This window comes from Nicotiana tomentosiformis, chromosome 3 (assembly GCF_000390325.3).
Source record: "Nicotiana tomentosiformis chromosome 3, ASM39032v3, whole genome shotgun sequence".
Taxonomy (NCBI): domain Eukaryota; kingdom Viridiplantae; phylum Streptophyta; class Magnoliopsida; order Solanales; family Solanaceae; genus Nicotiana; species Nicotiana tomentosiformis.
This window is the reverse complement of record NC_090814.1, coordinates 132,600,563-132,619,341: the sequence shown is the minus strand read 5'-3', so window position 1 is coordinate 132,619,341 and position 18,779 is coordinate 132,600,563. Positions and strand designations below refer to the sequence as shown.

The following is an 18,779-nucleotide window of genomic DNA, read 5'->3' as shown; positions in this document are numbered from 1 at the left end:
GGGCCATGTTTGAGCAAAACCTGATACTTTAGAGTGAGAGAGAGAGTCCTAGAGGGAGAGAGTGAACTTCATCAAATTTCTCTTCAATTCTCACTTAAAACCTTGAAGATTATCAAGAGAGGCACCTAGGTCTTCTTCCTAAGAGGTAAGATTCTATCACCCAAACTCTTAATTTCAAAATGTAACTAGAATGGGACATTAGTAAGGTCATTCATGGGGATGGGAGTGCTTACCTTGCATGCATGTGTTCCTAAGGTATGTGGGAAGGTTGCGAGTTAAAGATAGAAAAGAATGGGGTGTGGGTTGGTGGAGTGTTTCATAAAAAGGGCCATGAAACCTTAATATACACATAGTATTTGATAGAATACTCAAGTGAGCTAGAATTATGATCATTTTCCTAATTTTGGGTTCAATTTTGCTATATTGCTAAAGTAGATTGAAGTTGCTAATATTCCGGAACATCTTAGAGTTTTAAGAGGCTCAGTTGAGGTATGTTGGCTAAACTCCCTCTTCTTAGAATTTAATCCCATGGTATTCATGAAATCAATGCAAGCTCCAAAATGAACATCCTAGAAATTGCTATCCCGAATGTGCTTGTTTTGAAAATATATGTGTAATATGTATTCCCATGCTTTCATCATGTTATATCGTCATCTAAGGAAAAGTTCAAAACTTAGAATATATGCTAAAAAGGCCTAGACTTCAAGTCAAATTCGATTAAAGACTGTTATGCCAAGATGTGTGAAAACCCTCTATGTGTCTTGGATTCCAAATTGCTCATATGTGAATTTAATGTCTTGAATGGGAAGCCTTATTGTTGTTGATGATAATAATAATGTTAGAATATGGAAAAGAACTTGAATCATGAAATACAGCCAAGCGCCAAGAACAACTTTATAATTGGGGCCACTCGTGCCATTGTATTGAAAAGATGGGAAAGAAATATGAATTGAGATGACTGATTGAAAAGGGGTGATGTCTCAAATGAGATGGCTTAGCCTTTCGGGCCGAGATCGGACTCCGTGTAAGAACACAGTAGTATTATGGATAAAATTATGAATATGGTTGATGTCTCAAATGAGATGGCCTAGCCGATCGGGCCTAGATCGGATTCCGTGTAAGAACACGGTGGTGTTGTGGCATATTGACACTAAAAACCATCCTACCTAATAATGCGGGAATTGACTTAAAAATCTATGTGATATTTAACTTGATGTTTTGGTGTTATTTAAAGCTCATATTGCATTCTTGACTGTCTCCCCCTGTATTATTGTTCATTCTATTGAGATAGTGTTTAATTATACATACTAGTACTATTCGACAAAACTAATGTCCCTTTTGCTGGGGGCGTTGCATCTTTAAATGGATGCAGGTGGTTACATAACAGATAGTGTTGATCACATATAGTGTTGCATCCTCTTCTCAGCGGACTCGGTGAGCCCCATTTCATTCCGGGGTCATGTATTATACCTTTTGTTTATATTTTGGTCACTTTTTGAGGTATAGTCGGGGCCTTGTTACCGGTACCATCTTTACTTTCCTTTGTATCTTTAGAGGCTCCGTGGACACAATGTGGGTTGTATATGGGTGTTGGGAATGTTAAGCAAGTTATGTTATGTTTGATCACTTGTTCCACTCAAACTATAAGAATATGTGTATTTTGAGGTTGAAAGGCGAAATAGCAAATGAAATAATTTAGTATTGCATGAATGATCTTCCTACTATATAATTAATGAAATCACGTCTTTTCTTGATCATGGATGAGTTGGGTAGAAAGTATCTAACATGCTTGCTTGGTCGGGTTCACTCGACTGTGCGCCGGTTGCGCTTCCCGAGGTTGGGGCGTGACAGCGACAATACAAATTATTCCAGATTTTGTTTTCTAATATGTTCTGGAAAATGCCACAAACGCCCCGCGGTAGCCCAAAAATGTTAGAGTGACGTCCCATTTCGGCTAAGAAAGGGTAATTTCGTGCGGAGTTTATTGGGAGATGGCTTAAATACACGAGAAAACACCATTTTCGGGACTTTTGGATACAATTTCGACCTAAGGAGGCTTAGGAGGAGCTGAAAGAACACAAGTACAAGGATTTCATCATTCCTTCCTCACTCAAGATCCGGGTTTGGATTGAATTTATGTTTTTCTATACTTTCGTTACATTTGTGAAGAACTTCTCCATGTCTATGGAGTAGATCCTTTTGGGTTTTGATGGATTTAGTGTATTGATGATTGTTTGTGGATTATAACTCTATTTTTATATATTTGAATCGTTTTTGGAAGATTTAATTGTTGCATCTATATTCACTTGTTCTTGTAATTGAAAGAGGCATAACTTGTAATATCTTTACATTATATTATTGGTTGAGTTCATAGATTCTTCTAAGTAATCGAAAGAGGCTAGTTGAATCATTGATTAAACCTAGTTAGAAGGATAATCGAGAGAGGTTCTCCTAAAGACCAATCCATTACGCATTCTTGCATATCTCCACAGAGCTTAAAACATATTGAGAGGTTGAGACTTAATCGAGAGAGGAGTTTCTACTAAATAATTGTACTGATAATTAAGTGAATTTGAGAGAATTACTTAAACATTAGAAGTGAATTATCTAGAGTTAAATTCCAGACAATTATCTTGCACCTATCCTATCAAAACTCTATTTTCTCCCATTGATATCTTTCTTTGCTTAGTCCTTGCTTCGATTGTCATTAGTCAATTAGTTCTAGATTCTTAATTAATTTTAGTATTAACCACATAAATCTAAATTGTTGATCATCTTGGATAACAATCTAGCTACAAACTATGATAATACTGTTTAACTCCAATCCCTGTAGATACGATATTACATTATACTATATTCGACTAGAGAGCATATATAAGTGTGTGTTTTGCACTCATCACCAGACCGCCAATACTATTTGGTCGTGTAATCTCAATTGCTCTACAACTATCGATATGATGATGTTGGCTGAGCTACCTGGATTAATCAACACACGTTTAACTCGAGATTTATTGATAAGTTCGGATATTACTAATGCATCATTGTGTAGCTGCACGATGCCTTCGGCATCCTCGTCGTCGAACGAAATGGTTCCTTTCGTGACATAATCTCGGGTGCATTTCTCCATTGTGATAGATACTTTAGTGCGCATTATCATTGGCCCTTGATGGACATCGACCCCTGCAATGATCATGTTGATGACGTGCTGAGGCTCCTCTTGTTCGTCCTGTTTGTTGGCGTCCCCATTCCTGAAGTGGGTTTTGGCCCGATCACTCAAAAATTCTCGGAGGTGCCCATTATCTAACAATCGTGCAACTTCTTCTCTCAATTGTTGACAATCCTCTATTATGTGGCCATGAGTGACGTGATACTTGAACATCAAGTTAGGATCTCTTTGGGTAGGGTCAGATTGCAATGGTCGAGGCCACTTAGTCTTCTTGATGCCCCCGATGACTGATACGATGATGACGGCATCAACGTTGAAGTTATACTCTGATAATCTTGGTGCTTACCTACCCCCGAGCGGCCTATCGGGACCATTTTTTCTCATTAGACCTCGGCTACTTGGCCTTCGATTGCCTCTCATTTCGTTCCACGTGGGCTGATGCCCGAACCCATTTCCCTTTCGATCCGTGTTGTATGGCTGGTACCGATCCCGGACCGGCCTTGGCTTATGATCGACAACTCTCTTGGACATGTCGTCGGCCCTGATGGGATAAACAGACCCAGAAGGGGCTCCGAGTTGGTCGTCCTCGACTCTGATCTTTGACTGGTACCTATTGTGGATGTCAGCCCAAGTTACCGTCCAAAATTTATTTAGCTGATGTGAAGCCAAGGAGCTTCGCGGGTTAAGTCCTTGAGTAAATTCCTGAATGACCCAATCATCTGCGACCGGAGGCAGGTCCATCCGTTCCATCTGGAACCTCGATACGAATTCCCTGAGCATCTCGTCGTCCCATTGTTGAACCTTGAATTTCTGTTCTCGACCTTTAAGGCCCTGGAATTGGCCTTCATGAAAGCATTTGCAAGCATAACAAACGAGTTAATGGAATTTGGGAGTAAGTTGTGATACCATATAATTGCTCCTTTGGACAAAGTTTTCCCAAACTTCTTTAGTAACACCGACTCGATTTCATCATCTTCCAAGTCGTTCCCTTTGATTACACATGTATAGGAGGTCACATGCTCATTCAGATCCGTGGTTCCTTTATATTTTGAGATGTCGGGCATGCGAAACCTCTTTGGGATCGGCTTCGGTGCCGCGCTCGGAGGGAAAGGCTTCTAGATAAACTTTTTGGAATTCGACCCCTTCAATATCGGGGGTGCTCTCGGGATTTGATTGCCCGTGGAATTGTGTGTTTTCACCTTTTTGTCATTGACCTCAATTTTCTTTTCACCTAACTCCACCCGTTTTGTTAATGCTTCGAGCATTCTCATGATTTCGGGATTGACCCCGGGCTCAGCTTCACCCAGCCTCTCGGTGATCTGCTCATTTCTTCGGATATTTTTCCGGGAATGTTCGAGCTCAACCCTACTTGGGGTGTGGCTTTGATTCTGCAGCTGTGCTATCATCGCCTGTTGAGCCTGCAACATTTCAAAGATTAGCCGTAGGCTTACCCCATCTCCTTCGCCTTCGGGCGCTTCTCGAGCTGTTGGACGGGGTCCCCTGCAAACAGTGTTCTCAGGATCAGTTGGCAGGTTGACGTCGATGGCCACCTGTGAGTCATCATCAACTGGGTCGACAATTAGAACTCCGTTGGGATCAACATGAGGTACCTCGTTGCTAGGCACTAGATTGTTGTTTTTGCCATGATTGCTAGACTCAACATCAACGTTCAAGTGGGCAGACTAAGAATTTGATATTTTTAAACTGACATAAAATTAAGACTTTAAAGAATAAGCGTAAAATATAGTGTGTTATGGAGGTTTGTATCAAATCACCACTATTATCCTTAGCCCCACGGTGGGCGCCGAACTATTTACCCGTAAAACGGATAACAATTAAATTTGTACGCGGTTTTAAGGATATGCTGGTTGATTCAATACAAATAATTAAGAATTTCAGATAAACGAGTTACAGATAAAATAAATAATCACACCAATAGTAGCATTACGGCCCAACTCGAACTTAGGTTAAACAGTAGTTTGTCCTCGATCGGACCCTTGGTTCGAAGCCAATCGTGAATGAAGAACAAAATAAATAAGTAAGAACTTTTCAATAGCTAGAAATTGAAAAATAAATCTGTATTGCCTTGTTATGCGAGTTACAATGTGCGTTATCAAAGAAGTTCCCCTTTATATAGTAGGATAGTTTCATCCCTACTACAAGTCTAAAAAAGTAAAAATCTCCGTTTCTCGCTAATTACTGATCCGTAACCGACATTGAACGAGATATGCGCCGTGATATCCGGTTAGATACGAATATCACGTCTCTCTATAGCCGTGCACAACCGTTTGCCATATCTCCCGAGGTCCTAGAGCTCGTTTCGGGTTCGGGAAGCGTTGCTTTATAGCGCCCAACGATGAACCCATTTTTCATCTTTCATGGGTCTCGGTACGAAAGGCTCCCTGCCTCAATTTTAACCTCGTGTGTTCGTGCCCTCCTTCCATCTTCTTAATCGGGAAATCGGGGTATGCATTGCCCCGATTTTACACGTATACAAAGATTATATATGTAGGTTTCATATTTTTAAAGCTAATTCCTTTAAGGCTGAGGGATTCAATTCATGCAGCTTATTCAATTCCTTAAAATTATTTTCATCTTTCAATGCCGTATTATTAACGTATATTTTATCTCAATCAATAAAATATTAGTTTAATATTTATTTTTTTCAGCTTCAAAATAGTAATTACGTATTCATCTATGTTAGTGTTTTCTCCTCTATTATTTGTTAAATCATGAGTAGACATGAATTCGATTAACTATTTTTTTTTCTGTCAAAATCATTGTCAATTGAAAAAAAAATCTTTCCATAAGAAAATATCATTTTATATTTTGCATATCTGATCATCATCTCCAACACACCAAATCCATCCGCAGGTGTTAAATTAGGTATGTTTATTTATTTTCTAGTTACTTTTGTTACGGATGCTTTAACAATTTTATGACTTTTTTATTTCATCCATTTGACTTATTTAAATTTTTAATGCACTGATTGTTATATTTGTACAATAATTTTGAATACCAAAAAACTCAAAGGCAGACCAATTTTTTGAGACTGAAGTAATAGAAGAAAAAATTAATTGTCAGCTTCATAATATTTTAATGTACTGATTATCAAATTTGAACTATATGTTGGGTTAGCAAAGAAGTAAAAGTCGATCCCATACGTAAACAGCTGCCTGATCTTCTTATTCGTACACACATGTCTCAAAATCGGAATTTGAAGATTCAAGTAGGTTCGCATTATGATTTTGAACTTGTACGTATGTTCGGATAGGATCTCGGATTGCCCGGAGTTGATTCAAAATTTTTATCCGGGGATACGTAGGCAGCCTGAGTCAGGTTTAGTCGTATCACATCAATTATGTCATTTTATTTTTTTACTATATCATTAACTACATTATGACCTAATTCTTGTTTCAACATACGTAGGCAACCTGAAAAAGTTCGATCATACTAATAAAAAAATTCATTCGTTTTTTCGTGTTCTCCCCTTAAATTTATGACCGAAAAAATTATGAATTTATATGTTCAGCGTTGCAAATTTAGAAGATACCTAATCTTTTTGCTTTTAACAATCATCGATCGAATAGGATCAACCTTAATCAGTTTGTAACAACAATAATATACCCAGTATTATCCCACACCGTGTGATATGGGGAAGGTAGTGTGTACGCAGACCTTACTCTTGCCTCGTGGGGATTAACTTAATCAGTTTGAACTTGTATTTTTCTTTTAAGATTAGTGTTACTCAATACAAATATGTTTTAATATTATATGATATATTATTTTATATTGATTGATATTTAAGTTCAAAAAGTGAAGTTTCCTGGTGTAACTTTACGATTTTAACCTTAATTAGCCCTTTGTCCAGTGGATTTTTACCCAAATCTCAGTTTCCGCAAAGGCACATAAACAAAATACTACTACACCACAAAGGGGTTAAGATTCTGAGTCAAAGCTTGACACTCTCCCACGCCGCCCCCAAATCCCAACATCTCTTTTCAGCTAAGGTTAGTCTTATGGGTCGCATTTTCTCTTCCCAAATCCCAACTTCTTTTGTTCTTCTATTTTGTTAGTATTTAGAAGGCCTTGTAATTTTAGATTTTTGCAGCTTTATCTGTTTTGTACGTTTCACTCTCTTAAAACATGTTCTATGCTTCCTTGTACAATTTAAGCTGCTGAAACATTAATCTTACAGTACTTGAATATAGTCCGATGTATCTGTACAAAAAGCAAATGATAGATGTAGTTTGACAGTTTCAACGTTTCTACACTATATTTTATGTAGTCTGTTTATTCTCGTTAATCCCGGTTCCCAATTGCATTTCAGGACCAAACAAATCGAGAAACCCTAAGAAATGATTAGCTCAGTGGCGAAGCATGTATCCACCATCTTCAATCGACCGAACGTAGCCTTGTTGAACCCACTAAGTTGGGAGCAGCAGCTACAACAATGGCGGGGCATACGGGTGAAGGTGCGGAACAACAACCTAGACCAAGCACTGTTCTTGATGCAGAGAAAAATGCAGTCCAGCGGAATGGAACGCCTCATAAAGCGTGAACAGCTTCACCACATCAAGAACTCGGAGAAGCGTGTCTTGGCTCGTAAGCTCCTTGAACGTAAACTCCGTTCTCAAGACCTTGCTCGTAAGCTCAAATCCATCCTCATCAAGAAAGTCAGGTATGAAAAACAAAGAAGGAATGAATTTCGACTTGGAGTGAAATAGATATAAAGGATTCGTATAGGCTCGCGGCGGATGTAGCTGTTTGGTTATGAGTTCATCCAAACCCAATATTTTCGACATGGAATATAAATATATATGTGCATACCTACTAAAGTTTCAATAAATGTTATATCTGAACCCATAATTTTATAAAAGTGCAATGAGTTCAATGCTAAAAGATTTAAAGGTCAAATCCATCAAGTTTAAATCCTAGATCTGCCTTTCATATTGCTGAACCCCCCACTAGTTTGGGATTGAGGTGTAGGTATCGTTTATGATGTTTAAAGTATGGAAATGTTACTGGGAAGACTAAGAATGTTGTGGATTTTATTAGTGCCAATGGTGGACTGTGTTGGGGAGATAGCAAGCTGGTGTTATGATAAGCACAAGCTAGATGACATGAATTGATTGATGATATTGACTAGAATTCAAAGAGATAGTTCTATTCCTCAAGGAGGGCATTGGAAACAGTAGAAAAATAGCAACTTGAGAACTTGTAGCTGACTAATTTGTGCTATGATAGTGTAGGAATGATTGCATCGCTCTAAATGGATCTTGTTGGGAACGGAGCAAGCTGCTTTTATGTTAATCACATGCTAAATGACATGAATTGATTGCTGATGATGACTAAAATTTGCGGAGATAGTTATTTCCCACAATGAGGGCAAAACAGAAAGAGAAAGAAACTTGAGAACTTAAGTTAGACTAATTTTTGCTATGATGTGTAGAAAAGATTACATTTATCTTAGTGCAAAAGAGTTGGCTTCGTAATAAGCTTCAACTGCTTAGAGCACATTGTTGCATATGGGTGGCTTACCGTGAGGAGTTCCGGTTTGCTCTACCTTCCGCGCACAAGGTTTAGTTTTGCTTATTTAAGATGTGTGAAAATTGTAACTGATGTTTAGTTGTCTAGGAAGTTGATTTACTCATGTTAGTGAACAATCTCCAATTTTTTTGGTACATGAATGAAGTTATCATGGTTTTTTTAATGAAGTAAGAAATTTCATTGATAAGTATGAAGACATAATTAAGTAAATAAAAAGTGTGTGCTTTCTAACAGCTTAAACTTTTAGATGAGATGATCACACACTTCAACATGGTATAAGAGCATGCAGAGGTCATAGGTTCGAGTCTCACCGCCACCCAATATCAAAAAGAGTTTTCATGTGCTTGGCTCATAAAAAAGAATCAAGCCCGCACATGAGGTGTGCGGGGGACCGTGTTGAAAACATAATTAAGTAAATAAAAATTGTGTTCTCTCTAACAACTTAAGCTTTTAGATGAGATGGTCACACATTTGAACAATAAGCATCCGGAGGATGCAAATGATTACAAAAGGAAATTAGGTCCAGTAACTAGGTAAAGCTTAGGGAGCTAACAAAATCTCTGATATGTTCGATACTATTTACATTGTATAAGTTCCTCCAACAAAAAAAATTTAAAAGACACCTAACCGTTAAAGAGTGATTGGAAGTTGAGATTCCATCAAAGCATCTATGGTTTCTCTCTGGCCAGGTACACCAAAAACATGCATGCAGGAACCATTTTCCAGATATTCTTGATGGCTTTCCCAACTCTCTTCAGCCCCCAGCTTGCATAGCATCTCTAATATTGTAGGGCATTATCCACCGCACCCCAAAAATACACTAGAACATGCTCCAAATATCCCTTCTACTTTACAATGGAAAAAAAGATGAAAGACATTCTCTGCTTTGTACTGGCCCATGTAACACGTATTGCACAGTTGAATGCAGCAACAACAATAACAACAAACCCAGTATAATCCCATATAGTGGGGTATGGGAGGGTAGTGTGTACACATCCTTACCTCTACCTTGTGGAGATAGAGAGGCTATTTCCAATAGACTATTGGCTCAGAAAAGCATAAACACCATATTAATGAAGAGAATAACAAGCACAACAACGAGAAGCCATGTAAAAGCAACATAAATAACAACCAGATAATAAGATGACCGAAATGAAAGAAACGACAGGTAGTCATAGAAATCTAATACCAATAGAATACGAAAGTACGTTCTAATACTACCCGTATGAACATGGAGAACACTAAACTAACTAACCTGCTACCCTAATCCTCGACCTTCACACCTTCCTATCAAGGGTCATGTGTTGTCAGCTGAAGTTGCACCATATCTTGCCTAATCATCTCTCCCTAATTCGTCTTCGTCCTACCTCTACCACTCCTCAGGCCCTCCAATGACAACCTCTCACACCTCCTGACTGGGGCGTCTGTGCTCCTCCTCCTTTCATGTCCAAACCATCTAAGCCTCGCTTCCCGCATCTTATCCTCAATAGGGGGTCACACTCACTGTGTTCCGAATAACTTCATTCCTAATCTTATCTAACCCTGTGTGCCCGTACATCCATCTCAACATACTCATGTTTGCTACCTTCATCTTCTGGACATAAGAGTTCTTGACTGACCAACACTCAGCCCCATACACCATAGTTGGCCTGACCACCACTCTGTAGAACTTACCTTTAATATATGCTGACACCTTTTTATCACACAAAACACCGGAAGCAAGTTTCATTTCATCCATCCCACCCCAATACGATGTGTGATATCTTCATCGATCTCCTTATCCCCTGTAAACTTGACCCAAGGTACTTAAAACGTACTCTCCTAGGGATGAATTGTGAATCCAGCCTCACCTCCCCTTCCACTTCCTGAGTCGCCCCACCGAACTTACACTCTAAGTATTCTGTCTTAGTCCTACTCAACTCGAAACGTTTAGACTCCAGGGTCTGCCTCCACATCTCTTACCTCGCGTTAACACTGCCTTGCATCTCGTCAATCAATATAATGCCGTTTGCAAATAACATGCATCACGACACCTCCTCTTGGATATAGCGCGTCAATACGTCCATTGCCAGGGCAAACAAAAAAGAGCTGAATGCCGACCCTTGGTGCAACCCCATCATGACCGGAAAGTGGTCCGGGTCCCCTTCCACTCTCCTCACCCGGATCTTAGCTCCATCACACATGTCCTTAATTGCCCTAATGTAAGCAACAGGTACACTTCTAGCTTCCAAACATCTCCACAGGACCTCCCTCAGGACTTTGTCATAGGCCTTTTCTAGTTGAATGCCTCTTTTGCTAAGGTTATCTTGAGTCAAATAAGCTTGCCAAAGGGCTGTCTCCGTTTAAATATGCATGTGCATATCTAATGTAACAAAAGGTGGGGCTAAAAGGAGTCAAATATTAAAATTATAATGCAGATAAGACCTAAATGTGTGCAATGTTTGCAGGTTGTTTGATCACTGAACTACTCTAGTGTCTTGTCATTGGGTGTACTTTACGTAGTGATGACTGAAGGGCAATTTTATCTGATTTGGAATTGACGCTTTCTTTCATTTGGTTTATAAGACAATGATTTAAGAAGTTGATGTCCATTGCACTTTACCCTTTACAAAAGGGAAGAGCTCAGGTGTAAACATCAGAAGTAACCACATTTACTAACGATACGTGGAATTCATGTATAAGTGCTGAATTTAGATAAGTTCCTTGAGTTGAGATACAATGTATGCAAGTGTTTCGATTCTCTTATCTTTGCCGTGTCAGTATTCCAAATTTAAATATACCAGCTTCAGAGTTTAGGATCTCGCGGGCATTTCATTAAATGAAGGGATGGGACACATGGAGAAATGCAAGCACTGTGTAGTCTATTTGTTCAATCTTTCTATCTTAGAACTAGCATTCGTTCACAAAATGACTAAAATGATTCTGGTGAACATTAGCCATTTCTCGTCCTCGTTCACTGCTCATTGGATGTACGGGATATTAGACATACTAGTCTGTCGTCAGTGCTCTTGTTTTGGATTCACCCCTCCAATTGAAGGGACAAAAGCTGAGTGGTGCATGGAGAGTGGAGAACTACAGGGCCCAAAGGAATATGAAGCTGAAAGGTATGGTGAGGACGAGGTCATGGGTATCTGGCAAGCTAAAAAAAGGAGGCTAGGAGCTTTCTGTTCTTGGAAGGAAGTGTACATTTTCCTAGTTTTTCTTACTGAAGATCATGAGTTACTCATGTTGTGGAGTAAGACTAAGAAAGGATTATCTTGTTCATCGTTGTACTCTAAAATATTAGACGCAACATAAAGCATGGGGTCCAAGGACAAAACTAGACACCGGGTAAGAATTTCTCCAAAAATGCCATCTAATTGTCATCCACACCACTGAGCAAAAGAAAAAGGATATATTGGGAAAGAAGACCTGTGCACTCAGCTGTTTTCTTTAGCTGACCGACATAATCCTTTTGTCTCACTCTAATTGTGCACAAGCTTAATAGTAGAGCATGAAAATATTGGGGAAATTAAGTCCTTGTAGAAATTTTTAGAGCAAATGAAAGTGATACATTCCGTCAATAGAAAGCTTTCTACTTAACCTTTCTAATATAAACAACATTTTATAGCATATGCACATGGATTTAGAGGGAATATTGGGAAGCTTTTAATGAGTGAAGCTTTGACACTCCCCATTTATAAGAAGGGTGTAAAAGGGGAAAAAAGCGTAGGTATTGCTTATCTCAAACTTGAAAATAGGATCTTGCATCTGCTGCCATCCTTTTGGCATTGCTTGCTTTCCTTTGTCTTTCAAGTTTTGTGATGTGTGCCATGTATGGAGCTTCACGTCTGTTGCCAACTCCATCCACAGCTGCCTAAGCGAACTGCACTTGAGATGTTTGTCATTTGCAGATGAAATCTACTTACATTTAATTGTAAAATTATATTTTGAGCCGTGAAAAGTCATTTTATGACTCGCAATTCTTCTCCCAGAGGGAAAACAATATAACAGGATAATTGCTCGAGATATGCTTTTGTTTCCTGTTCACATTTCATGGGTTTTGAAGCATTTTTTGTTAAGACTCTCAGCTAATATAGCTTTGCATGATTTTTTGTATTTTCATTTTTTTAGTCTGTTCCTTCTGATTAAAGTAAAACACTTTTCTCACATTGCAAATTTCTTGTATATGACCATTCGAAACTGCTTTCATTTGTAAATTGACGGCCGTGACTGCTCTGCCTGCAGGGGTTTATAAAGGAAGATGTTCCAGCAGAGTTTTCTTCATCAACTTTCTGGACTTGGCTGGCTGATTGCTACTGAACCACCATTTTCTTGCACCTTGCTACGTGGACTACACTTTTGAGAATAATGTTTTCATTTCTATTAGATTTCTATCATTGATGTAGAATTTTGGCAAGTGTTAGTGGAAGTTCATTTTGTTGAAATATTATAATTTTAGTCTGTTTTGTTTATGCAATGCTTCTCTGTACGCCCACATTTGTCAGATGCACCATTTAAATTGCTGTTCATACTAATATCAGGATAAAAAATATTCAGGTTCTAATCTAGTCTTCTTACGTAGTAGACCGATTTTATTAGTTGTATCTTTGTGCATATCAAAATGCTACATCTTTTATTCATCTGACTACATATATGGAAAAATTAACTTCTTGTATAGCACCTTATTGAAACCTTGTTTTCCTGCATTAGCTGTTTCTATTGTTGCGGCTAGCAGGTTTGTGTATTTCTTTTTTTTTGTGTGCTACCTTATAAATAAATGTTGGTGTAATGCAGTACTAAGAAAAGAAGAATTAAAGTAGTTTGGAGGGCAAATGTTGGGGAGCATTGGGATATAAGTTTTGATTTATCTCTTTAAAATAACAAAGAGAGAAGGAGGGGGGGGGGGGGGGCTAGCTTCTTTGGGTGCTGATCAAATATATAAGAAAAGAAAAATAGCTGATAATTGTCATTTCACGGATTGATCGTTGAAATTTCATTTATGAAGCAGCTATCTTGGCTATTGGTAGGGTATATCCTTAATTTGGAAGCTTGCTACCATGGCGAGTAAAGATTCAAACAGTAAGTATTCATGCTCCGGCATATATCTCTTTAAAAAAACTTGCTACTCTAGCTATTTGGTTTGTCTGTTACATTTTGTTTTTGCCTTTCTTCAGAAGGAAAAAAGAAAGAAGTCAAGAAAGAGACTGGTCTTGGTCAGGGAAAAAAGAAAGAAGTCGAGAAAGAGACAGATCTTAGTCTCTCTTACAAAAAAGATGAAAATTTTGGAGAGTGGTATCCTGAGGTATGCTTGGAGATCCAACTATATGTTCTATCAAAATTTGATAATATATACCTATTCATTATTGGACGATGCATCTGTAGTCATTTTCTTTGGTGCAAGAAGAAAGATGGAACAATCTGATTGGGTTGGGAGACCTCCAATTTCCTCATTTCTGTCTTTTCTAATATTTTTGTTTTCCTTATATTTGTCTGTTTTCTCCATTGGGCATCTAACAAGAAGTTCGGATTCGGCAGGTGCCTCATTCAATTGGTGGGATGGGCGGCTTTGATTAGCCAAACATCTTTGTTTTTCGTAGTCATTTTCTTCTATTTTTTTTTCACTATAATTTCTTGTCCAAATTCACAGATTCCCCAATTTTCTTCTGCTACTGAATGCTTCTCTCAATTCTTTCTTTGTCCAGTGTTTTAATGGGCAGAATTTTGTTTAACCAAACTTCTATTTTTTTCCTTGTCATTTATTTTCCGTCTCTTTTCCTTATAATTTTGTCCAAGGGGATTTTATTTTTAATTGATAACCACGAAATCCCCCTGGCCAAGGGCGCACAGCTCGAAACTTAGTGGATAATAAGCTCCCCCTCTACCATACTCCACTTAAATACCAAAAAGCCTGCGGCCGGGTTCAAACCCGTGACATGAGCTTAACCCATGCACGCTTCTTCAACAGCTGCTTTCATCTGTTTCTCTGATACATTTTGTTTAAATTTCTGCTCTCTATATAGATGCTTTATGTATTATTTTTTATATATATGAGTTCCTTCACATCATATATGAAAATTTTAACTTAAAACATATGAACATAGGTTGTCGTTAATGGTGAAATGATAAGTACTACGACATATCCGGCTGTTATATTCTACGCCCCATGGGCAATGTCTATCTGGGAGATATTGCAAGTAAGCTTGACCATGAAATGATTTTCTTTTTCTCCTGCTGCTTATTAATTGAGGACATTTATAATGGATTCTTAGCTCTGTATGTGCAGGTGTTTTTTGATGCTGAAATTAAGAAAATGAAGATAAAGAACTCTTACTTTTCTTTGTTTGTGTCCCCTGCTGTTCTACAAAAGGAAAAGGACCACGTAGAGGGAATTGCTCCTGAGGGTAGACTTGGCACTTTTTTAACTTAAGCGTTATAGTGTCAAGTTTTTCTGCTTTTAGCCTGTGAAGCATATTAGAAGCTTGTATAATGTCTTCTAAATAAATGTTTACTCCACATTTTCCTTACTTTCCCGCTTTTGTACCTTGATTGCTGAAGTTTCCTGAAGCTTTCAAAAGTATCTACAATAGGAAAATTTTTCTCCTGTTACTCATGCCGCCTATTGCTGATTATAGCGCTTAATAGTGACGGGGTTTTGCCTTTCTTTTTTTAAATTTCATCATTATAATTTTAGAAAGTCGTCATGAAATTGGGCCGCGTAGGATTCTGAGAAGCGAGGAATTTTTTTGAGTTATCTTTAGTTTTGTGGTAATAGTAATAACTTCATTGTGGTATCAAGTATCATACCATGGTGTTAAGTTGGTATCATCACTTGTGCAATGTATTGTTCCTTTCAATTTTGATAACTATGCTAACCATGGGCTGTAATCAATCTTCAGAGTGGTTCTGTTACAAAATATGGGGACTGAATTGTGTTATAGACTTATTATTATTATGCCCATAATGGGTTTATGTCATTCTTCAGGTTGCTTGGGTTACAAAATCTGGTGAGTCTGATTTGGAAGTACCCATTGCAATTTAACCAACTAGTGAAACAGTGATGTATCCTTACTTCTCTAAGTGGATAAGGGGACATCGTGACTTGCCCTTGAGACTCAACCAGTGGTGCAATGTTGTACGATGGGAGTTTAGCAACCCTACCCCCTTTTGAGTTTATTTTTGTCTTACATCCTTTTGCCTTTCCTTTGTGGGCATGTTAATGTTATTCAAGTGCAGCAAATGTTTGCAGCTTAGATGACAAAAACTCCATTTTAATCCCAAATTCTTTTGAGGCCTTCGGGATGTGTGTGGTAATGATTTGCTTATGTTCCTTATTCAGGAGTCGTGAGTTTCTTTGGCAAGTAGGACACACTGCTTTTGCAACAAAGGAGGAGGCAGATACCGAGGTATTCAGATATTCTTGGAGTATGCATATCAGCAACTAAAGTTCTTTTAAAACAAAAATTAAACAATGCATTTCAGCAACTAAAGTTCTTTGAAGACAAAAACTGAATCTCTTATTGAGCTGCATCTAAATACCTTAGTATAGTGCCTAATTTGATTGCATTTGATGCAGATAGCAATATAGTAACTCTGTAAGATCGTTTTACAGTGAATCTTCCAATTCAGTCTTTGTGTGTGTTATATTTGCTTTATGATGTCAAGTTAGTCTTTCCAGTGTTAATATTGACCATCTAAAAGAATTTCTTTTCTAAATTGTTGTTGGTTTTGTGGGGAGAATAATAGTTGATTTTTAGATCTAGACAGAACTAGACGGTGCTTCTAGGACAAAGAACTTAGCATTTACTCCAAATTACAAGGACTGACCTGCTAACCTGTCTTGACATGAGATGATCTCAGTGCCTGTCTCCATGAAATGAAGATGATACTGACGCCAAGGCAACAAACTTAAGGAACATGGCATTTTGCTTCTTCTTTTTTCGGTCGGAGGGAGGGAGGGAGGGAAGGAAGGAGGGAGGGAGTTTTCTTCTCATTGATTGATCTGTAATTGGGCTGTTTATGAGCTTTGGCATTTATTTACCTCATACAATGTGTTAATAGCTTAGGCCGTTGGAAGGATTGGGAGATAATATATGAGTCATATGGTCTTCCTGCTTCAATTCTGCTGCTTCAGACAGATATTTTGAAATAATCCTACATCTATGTTTTGTCTTATTTGAACTTGGTGCAAATAAGAAAAAACTGAAAATGTGTATTCAGTTTCAAATGGAGAATGTGGATAAATCAGATTTTGCTCTTTTATTAGGGTTAAATTGGTGAAAATTATATTAAAATGAAGAATGTATCAGATTGTAGCTTTCTTAGAAAGTGAAATTATTTGTATGATTGCATAAAGGAAAGGGAGTGGTCAATCTGTATATAAAAAGTAGAATCACTCGATTGAACTATGGGACATTCTTAGTACGGATATGAAGTATTACTTTAGAGTAATAGGGGTTAGTATCACAACTTGCAAATAAGCTACTTTCATGTATTTTTTGCTACCTTGGAACTGGTGTTAAATTTTGGGTCAGGTCAGCCATAAGACTAGTTTCAGAAATTCTGTTCCAACACTTGCAGACAGCTGCCTTCTACGTTGATACACTATTGTCCTTGTGGATAAAGTATGTTGAGACCTGTATTTCTTTGCCTGCTACTTAAACATCAGTGGAGACTACTTTATGTTTCTCTTTGGCTTATCCTTCTCCATTTGCTGTCGATTTCTTCTAATAGTCTTCTTATCTTGTATGATTGGTGAATAAATCTGAGCAAATTAGTGGAAAAGCTTCTGTGAGAATTAGTTGCTTGGCACTAAGGTGCCTTGATTTGACCCAGAAAAGACTTGCTGCTAAGCGTTCTACTTCTCTGTTCAAGTTCATACTATTTTTGCTTATAGAATTATGGTCTTTTTCACTAATGCTGATCTTGCGACTATCTTTGATTCAGGTTCTTGGAATCTAGGAATTGTATAGACGTATATATGAAGAATTTTTAGCCGTTCCAGTCAGTAAGGGAAAGAAAAGTGAGCTTGAGAAGTTTGCCGGTGGGCTCTACACGACTACAATTGAGGTGTCCAGGAGCACATCTGTGTCGACTTTGTTTGGCGGTTCCTAACAGTGTTTATTTGTCAGGCTTTTATCCCTAATACTGGCCGTGGTATCCAAGGTGCAACTTCACACTGTTTAGGCCAGAATTTTGCAAAAATGTTTGAGATCAGTTTTGAAAATGAGAAGGGAGAGAAGGCTATGGTCTGGCAGAACTCATGGGCTTATACTACTAGAACAATGAGAATTCAAAGCCATTTAGCTACTGTCTCGTCACTTTTTTTTTACTTTGGAGGTCAAGCTAACCCTTTTTTTTTTTTTTTTTTTTTGTGTGCGCGTGCTATGACAGATTGGTGTTATGATCATGGTTCATGGGGATGACAAAGGCCTGGTCTTACCTCCTAAAGTAGCATCAACTCAAGTAATTGTTATTCCTGTGCCATACAAGGATGCAAATACTCAAGGGATCTTTGATGCTTGTGCTACTACGGTTAAAAAGTCTAATGAATCAGGTTGTCTACGGTAAAAACCGGTTAGTCTTTCGTACGAACTGGTCGAAATGGTAATGCATTGGATCGAAGAAGCGTCTTCATAATATCAGGTTGAGGTCCGAAGTCAGGTCACCAAGCTTCGATCCCTAGGGACCGATCAATGTCGAGCTCGATATCATTATCGAGCTCGAATCCAAATCGAACTGTGATGTAAAGTAAAGTTATTGAGCTTATGAGGCAGACACCGACCAACACTGACCCTGAATCAATACAAGGATCCGAGTCGGAATCGAGCTCGAGTGAAGATCGAGAGCTCGAGTCGATACCAAGCTCGAGTCAATATCGAGCTCATAGACAAGAGCCGTTGCAATTCCACTAGAGGAGAGAATCCTGGCAGGAATTATGGAAAAACTGATTTATCATGGGTCTCCCACTATGTATTTTTAATTATATCTAAAGTAGGATCTCTCCACTATAAATGGGATGATTATTATTTCTGTAAGGATCGAGTTTTTGCATACATTGTAACTGAGATATCATACACTCTTA

At 38.2% G+C, this 18,779-nt stretch overlaps 2 protein-coding genes across 2 annotated transcripts; both read left to right on the top strand.

The window, feature by feature from the left end:
- The first annotated feature begins 7,071 nt into the window (after positions 1-7,071).
- Positions 7,072-18,779, top strand: LOC104089209 (proline--tRNA ligase, cytoplasmic-like). Its single transcript, XM_070197643.1, has 7 exons — positions 7,072-7,176; positions 13,726-13,777; positions 13,873-14,000; positions 14,800-14,892; positions 14,982-15,099; positions 16,035-16,101; positions 17,642-18,779. Exons 2-6 carry the CDS (start codon positions 13,756-13,758, stop codon positions 16,058-16,060), a joined length of 387 nt encoding a protein of 128 aa, XP_070053744.1. The 5' UTR covers positions 7,072-7,176; positions 13,726-13,755; the 3' UTR covers positions 16,061-16,101; positions 17,642-18,779.
- On the top strand, positions 7,195-13,262 carry LOC104089208 (uncharacterized). The gene is made up of 3 exons (XM_009594055.4): positions 7,195-7,290; positions 7,497-7,847; positions 12,944-13,262. The coding sequence occupies exons 2-3, from the start codon at positions 7,525-7,527 to the stop codon at positions 12,951-12,953; spliced, it is 333 nt and encodes a 110-aa protein (XP_009592350.1). The 5' UTR covers positions 7,195-7,290; positions 7,497-7,524; the 3' UTR covers positions 12,954-13,262.

What these genes read in the sequence shown, in the direction of transcription:
- LOC104089208 (XM_009594055.4), top strand. Translation starts at nt 7,525, where the DNA reads ATGATTAGCTCAGTGGCGAAGCATGTATCCACCATCTTCAATCGACCG.
- LOC104089209 (XM_070197643.1), top strand. Translation starts at nt 13,756, where the DNA reads ATGGCGAGTAAAGATTCAAACA. An exon ending in TTGGAGAGTGGTATCCTGAG is followed by an intron (nt 14,001 to 14,799) that starts GTATGCTTGGAG and finishes ATATGAACATAG; the next exon opens with GTTGTCGTTAATGGTGAAAT. An exon ending in CTATCTGGGAGATATTGCAA is followed by an intron (nt 14,893 to 14,981) that starts GTAAGCTTGACC and finishes CTGTATGTGCAG; the next exon opens with GTGTTTTTTGATGCTGAAAT.